The 9,253-nt window shown below is 44.8% G+C and overlaps 1 protein-coding gene across 1 annotated transcript; it reads left to right on the forward strand.

The window, feature by feature from the left end:
• Window positions 1-7,497: 7,497 nt before the first annotated feature.
• Window positions 7,498-8,592, forward strand: LOC123173680 (proline-rich protein 4-like). The gene is made up of 2 exons (XM_044589939.1): window positions 7,498-7,749; window positions 7,832-8,592. The coding sequence occupies exons 1-2, from the start codon at window positions 7,608-7,610 to the stop codon at window positions 8,320-8,322; spliced, it is 633 nt and encodes a 210-aa protein (XP_044445874.1). The 5' UTR covers window positions 7,498-7,607; the 3' UTR covers window positions 8,323-8,592.
• Window positions 8,593-9,253: the final 661 nt, after the last annotated feature.

The following is a 9,253-nucleotide window of genomic DNA, read 5'->3' on the forward strand; positions in this document are numbered from 1 at the left end:
TTTTTTCTTTCATTATGGAACTCGTTTAAACTTTTTTGAGGGACATTTAATTTATTTTTAGATATGAAGGAATTTCCTAAGTACAAGTTATACACGTCCATGTTTGATATTTTGATGTGGACCTACGTGTATATACACAGATTGACTAGCTGGAAAATAATCCTATATGACCGGGTCGTATGGACTCAAGCTGGAGACCCGCTTCTCTGCATAACACGTGCTGAATTGAATCTCAAAGCATCTCAGCGTTATCCTTCACCGAAAATAATCCTATACGACCGGGTCGTATGGACTCAAGTTGAAGACCGGCTTCTCTGTGTGACACGTGATGAACCGAATCTCAAAGCATCTCAGCGTTCCCCACGTACCTCACGTACTGATGAACTGGTACACGAAAAAAAGCGGGTCTCCAGCTTGGCCTCACGTACCTCACGTACTGATGCATGGGTGCACGTATATATTTTTTTTTAATCACATGCATGTTACGACCTACACTACTCACGTTCTGATCATGTATGGATTTAAGCTAACCTGCACACGACTCCGTGCAGTTGGCATCTCCGTGGACGTCGCCGCTGGGTCGTACCGTCGTACGATACACACGAATACCCATACGCCTGCATTTGTACCTCCCCTAATACCCGCTCGGCCGGCAAATATGCATACATATCCAAATACTTGTGTGCATACAGCCGTCGACCTCCAAGAGATAAACACCGAGAGGGGTCACGTCTCCTTTTCCTTACTGAAGAGGGACAAATGTTGATTTTTTGCATAGAATTATCCAAGAGACGGATCATGATTTGTTTTTTAAGGTGGAGCGAAGTCTCACTAAGATTATTTTTATGCGAATCAAAGGAGTCAATAAACAAACAATGCACACTAAAAACGACTAACCAAATACCAACATGTTTCAATAGGAAAACAACCTAAAACATACTGATAGTACAGCTTTTAATGGCGTCTAGAAGACCCGGGCAATGTCAATGCACTACCCTCCTTCTGAGAATCTTCCATAATTTTACGAAGATCAATACTTTTGAAGATCTCTCACTCAATGTAACACACCATCAAGTCATTAAACCAGGCATCAGACATCTTGCTGCACAACTCAGTGTCGATGATTTTCATTGATGAGAAGGCTCTTTCAACTGTTGCCATCGCTACCGGTAGTAGCAATGCCAACTCAATGAGGTGATAAACGGCAGGAAACATAACATTCCTTTGAAGTTCAACCATCCTTTTAGCTAGGCTTGCAATATCATGACAAGCTCTAAAGTCTTCAATTCTTCTCATATGGATAATGAATAGCTCAAGGTTATCAACTATATGTTCACGTTCATAATCTGCGAAATCCTCGTGATAAATCTGTGTGAGTCTAGCAAGCTTATTCACATTGTATCTACAAAAGGGGTTTCTTGGGTCAAGACAAGAGAAGTTTTTGAGCAGCTCCGAAGATACTCCCTCCGTCCTTTGAAGCGTGTACTCCCAACTTTGTTGAAAAGTAAAAAAAAAATATGTTTGACCATATTTATACAATAATACATGAACATTTATACCATCAAATTAGTAGCATTAGATTCATCATAAAATATATTTTCATCGTATACCTATTTAGTTTCACAAACATTGATATATTGTTGCGCAAACTCGGTCAAACTTTGAGATAGTTTGACCCTCCAACAAAGTTGGAAGTACACTCTTTAAAGGACGGAGGAAGTACCTCATTAAAACGATGATAAAACTCTATGGTGATGGAGTCTATGGCAGCATAGAAGGTGTCTACACGGAAGAAATGATCAGATGTGACATTGTTCTGTCCACCTTTTCTTGATTTTCCCCACTTTGTAAAGATGTCATCCATATTTGGTATTGGAATGTCGGCTTTGGTGCAAAAGACTTTGACATCTTCCAAGAGTGGCTCCCAACCATCGTTTCTTCAATTAATCAAATGTGTTCTCACATCCGTAACCAATGACATTGCCTAAAATGAGACAATTACAATTTTAGATGCATGTATGTTTACATAATTAAAATAAGAGTAAAATGCATCAGCGGTCATTGTACTTGTGTCGAAAACTCACTTCGGTCACTGTACATAAAAATACGGTTCATACGGTCATTGAATACGACTTGAGATGATTATACGGTCAGTGGTCACTGTATAGCTTTGTATTTTGCCTACTTTGACCACTCAAACTACCTTTATGGCACAAAATGCAGTCAACAATCTGTCTCTACCTTATGCTCAAAAAAAATCTCTCTCTACCTTTGTGGGTCCAACATGTCAGTAGGTAGAAATAAACAAAGTAAATTAAAATGCACCGGATCAAACCTGAGAGATCTCAGGGTGGTAACCCGCACGCTCAAGCAACCTTAACCGAAACATTTTAGTGTTCGTTTTCATAGTAATGTTCTTTTATACAGAAGCACAGCATACAACAGCACGGGTGCACGCAGCAAACACGCATTGCAGCCATCTACACGCCCAAATCTCTCCGGTACCTCGCCATGCAACCCGTGGACTCCTGTGTCGCCAACGTGTCTGCCGTCTCTCAGGTCCGAGCCCTCGCACCATGTCTTCCACGTGCTCGCCGCGATCTCCGGGCGTTCAGCGTCTGGTCCACACGCAGCCTGCGGCAGCTTGGCGCGCCTGTGCAGCCTCTCACCATTCTCAACTTGCACGTACACACACAAGCAAGCACAAACAAAGCTAAGTACGCGTGCACAGCAAGCAGCAGCCGCCTGGAATGGCCAGAGGGATTGGACGGTGCCGGGGTGCAAGTCGTGCTGCCCGTCATCCGGTACTGGGTCTCATGAGCGCTCGCCGCGTCGCAATACCGATCGATGCCGGCGGATGTACAGGAGCTGCGACACGAGGCAACGCAACGCATGCCAACTCTCTGTTTGCATGAGATGGCCACATGAACGACAAGTGGAGATATCCACATTGGTCGCTCTCGTCATGCGCCCGCCCACACCACGGTAGCGCGGCTGCCGGAGCACCACCCGGTGGCCTCCGATGTGCGAGTGTATGCATGCTACAGTATGTGCTAGGCTGCTAGCTGTGTGCCTGCGTGCGTGTTGTGTGCGAGTGTATGCAACTGTGCATGCGTGTTGTGTGCGACTGTGTGCATGTGTGTTGTGTGCTCTTAATAATAAGGTCACCTTCTAATTATTTAGCGCAACGAGCGGCTGGTTTAATCAGCTAGCTCTTTCTCGCGGTAGCGACAAGACCCTAGTTTAAATCCTCGTTGTCACATAGTTTTTCCTAAAAAGAATTATTATTCAACTCACTGACCGCAGGTGTGATCCTCATGAAAAGGTACAGAGGATAGGTAGTCTGACTGGTCAAAGTATGCAAAATACAAAGCTATACAGTGAGCCAATAATCGTATAATCACCTCAAGTCATATTTAATGACTGTATTGATTATACTCTTATGTACAGTGACCAAAATGAGTTTTAGACACAAATACAGTGACTGCCGATGCATTTTACTCTTAAAAAAATATGGTTACAATCGGTGTTATATCCAAAGTTTGAGAAGTTCTTACGTTATTATGTCACTTTAAGATTGCTTTCTAATTAAGCTTCTAACCAACCAATCCACGCAACTAGCTCCAACTCTTGTTGCTTTGCCAATTCAGTTTATCTCCATGTCAATGCCTCAGAAAGGAATGAGGTTGGGCCCGTGGTGCGTGTCACTAATCGAAAAAATCATCGTTACTGAGTACATTTCCATTTGCCAAGTACTGTATCACGGCATCACGGAAAAAGCAATGTAAGCCGAGTGTGGCACTCGGTAAACATTAGGACATGGCACATGGGAAGCTCAGTCGAGCCCAACCCATTACATACTCAACAAACATAAAAGAACTCGGCTTATGCACTGTATGCCGAGAGCCCAGTGGAAGGCACCCGGCAAATAGGAGCCACGTGGCACAACTGTTTGCACCTAAAGGCCCTGTGACGGTGAGCAACTTTTGCCAAGAACCTCGATGAAACGTACCCGACAATCTATGAGGTATTTAAACCTGACGAACCCTAGCGGCCGCTCTCATTGCATTCTCAATTAGGGACAGGTCGCCGCTCGTCCTCGTGTGGTTCCGTCGCCGCCGCCAGGCCTCGCCTCTGCCACCAAGCCTATACGTACCCGCCGGTAGCCGCCGTGTGAGCCAACCAGTCGGATCCGATGTCGCCCGAGGCCCCTCGCACAGTCCTCCCTACACGGCTCTGGCCCCAAGTTCGCCGCCGCTGGCCGCCACCACAACTCATTGTCGACACATTTTTCTGCCGACCGACCACCTGGACGCCAACAACCCTACGATGAGCTAGCTATAGGGTGGCTTCCCCTGTCTTTTCCTTTTTCTTTTATGCTATTTATGTCAATATTTTCTACATTTGGAAAATCCATATATACATATGCCATGACATGATGATATGGATAATATATATGCATCTATGGATTGTATGAAAAGTTTGGATGTTCCCGACAAAAAAGAATAGATTTTGGTGGATATATAGATTATATATGGATGTTTACGGATATATGTTTTTATTTTTTGCGTGTAAATGAATGCAATGCATGTATAGTTTGAGAGAATATGTATGAAATTTTATATATACATCTATGGATTGAATGCAATGCATGTATGTTTATGAATACGATTGTTATATTTTGTTAATGTGTGGATCGATATGCGTAAAGTATTTGAAAATGCTTTATTTTTTGGTGATCAGTGATTAATGACATGTTTGTATTATTTGTGAATTTTTTAAATGTTGCAATTGTAAATATCCTATGGTTAATTAATTAAACATTTTCTAACCGGATATTGTGTGCAAAGTATGCATGCATGTCACAATATTTCTTATAAATGCTAGTTGTGTTTTATTCATAATATATAGTACATGTGCTTTATAGTGGTGACAAATATGCATGTCAAACAGGATATGACGGTGTGCCAAGTATGCATGTCAAACAGGATATGACGGTGTGCCAAGTATGCATGTCAAACAGGATATGACGGTGTGCCCAGTATGCATGTAAGAGGGCGCAGAAACTTTTCAAGTGGATCATCATTCAATATCGATCTGCTCATTGAGGGCTTCCAAAATTCAATGGTAACAATCTCTCTCTCTCTCTCTCCCTATAAATATATATTATTTTCCATAAAATCCTAACCTTTTATGTTATTATTTTAGTGGTTTTACAATGCATCTTATGTGTGTTTGTTTTGTGTTTATTGCAAGGATTATCTCATGCAATGGTAGGCTAGAGTTCAATGAATTAATGGAAGAGAGTGTGCCTTGTGTGTCGTGGGGTCACTTACTGTTGAATATATGAGCAAATTACTACGAGATTTAATCCGAATAAACAGAAGATAAATCATGACAGCACTAGCAGAGATTAAACTAATCATGCGAACTAGCATAGTAGATGAACAGATCACATCTATGGCACATACTAGAAACATGAATTATACCACGATCTCGAACAAGAAGGATAGAATCACATATGTACTGTGCAACGGGAGCGGCACCGCCGGCGTTGATGTTGTTGCCCATGTCGTTGAGGATGAGGTTGCCGAGGTCGGGGAAGAAGTCGTCGTTGGCGAAGTCGTCGCTGCCAGTAGTCGCGCGAGTGCGCTCCCCAAAAACCTGATCGCCCCACTCCCATACAGGATCACGAGAGACGGGGTTCCGGAGGCCTACTGTCCCTTCTCGCGGTGCACGCCGGAAGGAGGAATGGAGAAGACTTGCATGGCGGCGCAATGATCTGGAACGGTGGTGCGAAACCATACAAAGCGTCGACGGCTAGGGTAGACGCGTGTCTGACTATATAATGTGGGCCGGGTAGGTCGTGGACGCGTCCATTAATTATTAATTGATGCCATTAATTATTTCCGAGCAGCAAAAATATAGACAACGTGCATAGCTTTGTCCTCGGCTCATTCATGTGGCGTGGCGCGTCGTGACGAGGCGTGGCGAGCGAGGAGGAGAAGCGCACGTGTAGGTCTCCTCTTCTCATGCTCATGCAAGTGGTAGAAGAGCTCACCTTATAAATAGGTGCAACTCTCTCTATAAACTTTTGGGGTGAGCTAAACTTTGGTCTCACTCACACCACTCACATGTATGCATGAATGGGTCAAGAGAATTTCAGAATTTTAGTTAGGCTTTGGGCCAAGCCCAGTAGCAAATTCCAACACTTACATCATTGAACTGCAGAAAGCATGGACAAGGACCCGTATGGGAGGCGAATGATAGGTTCAGCTCATTACACAGAACGGTCTAAGCGGTGGAGAGATGATATGTTTTTCCTTGACAAGACCAGTTCCCACAATGCAGGTTGTCTATCTCACCGATTCGAACGATGATGACCCATTTCATTCTTACGTCTTCAAGAGAAGAATCAGGCTCGACGACTATAAGTCTGGCCGCCCTCCTTGACACACTACCGCCAAACAATATCTACATTGGAGTGTCATTTGTGACTCGCCTAATGGATACAAATCTTATCACCAAACACGTGATGGTATGTTCTCTTAAGTTATATCCATATTTGTTCTTCGTCCATGTGTGGCATCCCAGAGACTACCTAAGAAGATACTCCCTCCGTTCCTAAATATTTGTCTTTTTAGAGATTTCAACAATAACTACATATGAAGTCAAATGAGTGAATCTACACTCTAAAATATGTCTATATACATCAGTATATGGTAGTCCATTTGAAATCTCTAAAAAGACAAATATTTAGGAATGGAGGGAGTAGTTACCAACACTCCTATGTCAGGTGAAGAAGGCATTGCTCTGGACGGCTCAAAAGAGATGAACATGAGGACGGCAGGAGGTCGGAGAAGATGATGTTGGCCATTCATCTTGCATCGGACGGCTCAAAACAGATCGACTGACAAACGTTTTTTCTTTTCAGTCGACACTTACACCTAGCCACGTCTTTGCCAATTAAATGAGCGGGAGGGGCACCGCACCCGCAGAAAGGGATTCAACAGAAAATTAGTTACGTACTACGCTCTGACTTACGAAGGCTCCACTACGTACTAGAGTAGATGATACTCCTTCTGTTCCTAAATATAAGTCTTTGTAGAGATTTCACAGATATATCTAGATGCATTTTAGAGTATAAATTCACTCATTTTACTCCGTATGAAATCTCTCTAAAGACTTATATTTAGGAAGAGAGAGAATAAAAGGTAGGAGTATGTACGTACGCTGCATGCATGCATGCATGCATATCCATGTGCCGCGTGGAACCTACGTATGTACGAGAAGGACGCGATCGAGCACCAGCTAATGCAAAGTGGATCACCAACCGAATAACAAATGACGACGACGTGGATCAAATCGTTGATCGATGCGTGCAGTGGACTCTGAAATCAACCGAGTTTTAATTCGCCATCTGAAATTTCGGCGCGCCAAACGCAAATTGGTCTGTCTCTAATTGCGTTGATCATCGATGACCGATCAATGCAGATGCCTATATAAGCCAGCCATGCGTGGCCTGTTCCATCCATCGATCCATCCATCCATCCATCGCTATTTACTTCCCACAGGCAAGTAGTGGAGTTCGATTCAGGGGTTCAGCCATGGCAGCTCCGAGAGCACTCGTCCTCGGCGTCCTGCTGCTGATCGCCGTCTCCAACACCGAGGCGGCGTCCGTCGTCGTCGGCATGGCCAAGTGCGCCGACTGCACCAGGAAGAACATGAAGGCCGAGGAAGCCTTCAAGGGTCAGCGCTGATGTGCTACTCCATTGTGTGGCATTGCTGGGTTGACGCTTATCACCATTGTTCTGCCATGAACGTACCCCAGGTCTTCAGGTGGCGATCAAGTGCAAGAGCGTCCACGGCGACTACGAGAGCAAGGCGGTGGGTGCCCTCGACCGCAGCGGCGCCTTCAGCGTGCCCCTGGCCGCCGACCTCCACGGTGCCGACTGCGTCGCTCAGCTCCACAGCGCTGCCTCCAACACGCCGTGCCTCGGCCAGGAGCCATCCAAGATCGCGCCGGTGTCCGAGGGCACCACCTTCGGCGTTGTCGCCGGCGCCAAGACCAATGTGTTGGCATCGCCAGAGTGTGCGTCGGCGACCCTACTCGGGCCGATCAAGAAGCACATTATCGAGCACTTCCACCACAAGAAGCCCGTGCCACCGAAGCCGGAGCCCAAGCCCCAGCCCCACCCAGACTACGGCCCGGTACCCAAGCCTGAGCCGAAGCCGCAGCCCCACCCGGACTACCACCCCATCCCTCCCACGCCCACCTACGGTGGCGGCGGCGGTGGCGGTGGATACCACGGACACCACTAACTCCGATCTGCCACCGTCCGGCCCAACACTGAAATTTCATCACCGGGTTCAGTGAGTGATCGAGGTCGTTGCTTTGGTCTTCTGCCATTCGCTGCCCCGTTTTAGTATCTGCACTGCAGAGTTGAGAGTTCAGAATAAACTTTGTGAGGAACACATGCATGGATTAGTGTGCTTCGATTGCTTTTTTATGATTGTAATTTCGGTGTGTGCTTTGTATAAGAAGTTATTGTGGATCAAGTAATTTAATCAAGTCCATTTGTGTCAGTGAAATTACTGCAGATGTTGGCTTCTTCTGGCTTGATCTCGTTCTGCTGTGTGCTGCCTGCTTTTACTTCATGTTTTGTCTAATGATTTAGGCTTGGTTTATGTTTTTCTTTTTCATTTTTTAGTCAGAATTGTGTGATGGCTTCTTTAATGGAAAAATGTTTTGCCATGGTGCAGTTGTTTAAAACAATCATTACTCTTAGCTACTATTCAGATCTGTGGATTGAAACTCAAGTGCGATTCAGGCAAGTGTGCAAATGGATCTGTCATGGACAACCCATGGCATTCATGTCAAAAACAAAATTGCAGCTACCAGGGATCATGCATTCATATATACTGCCCGTTCTATTTGGACTTCTTTCAGCCTAAGCAGGAGGGGAACTGGGCCATGGTCCAGTCCAGCTCAAGTACATAAGGGTGCATATTTGGCTTGAATTGTTGAAGACCACCAAACAATCAATACCACTTGGGCATGAGAGTGATGCTCAAAAAAAAAAACTAGGGCATGAGAGAACCTTCTTCTAAGTCAGGTACATGTATTTACAGGGGTAAAGTTTTTCTTTGGCAAAAAGGATCCATATCTATTATAAAGGTTCACCAAAAGTAGAATTACAAAGCACCAGATATATGATAAAAATTACATCGACGACCCTTAACGGCCGAACGA

Source organism: Triticum aestivum, unplaced genomic scaffold (genome assembly GCF_018294505.1).
Source record: "Triticum aestivum cultivar Chinese Spring unplaced genomic scaffold, IWGSC CS RefSeq v2.1 scaffold133450, whole genome shotgun sequence".
Classification (NCBI taxonomy): domain Eukaryota; kingdom Viridiplantae; phylum Streptophyta; class Magnoliopsida; order Poales; family Poaceae; genus Triticum; species Triticum aestivum.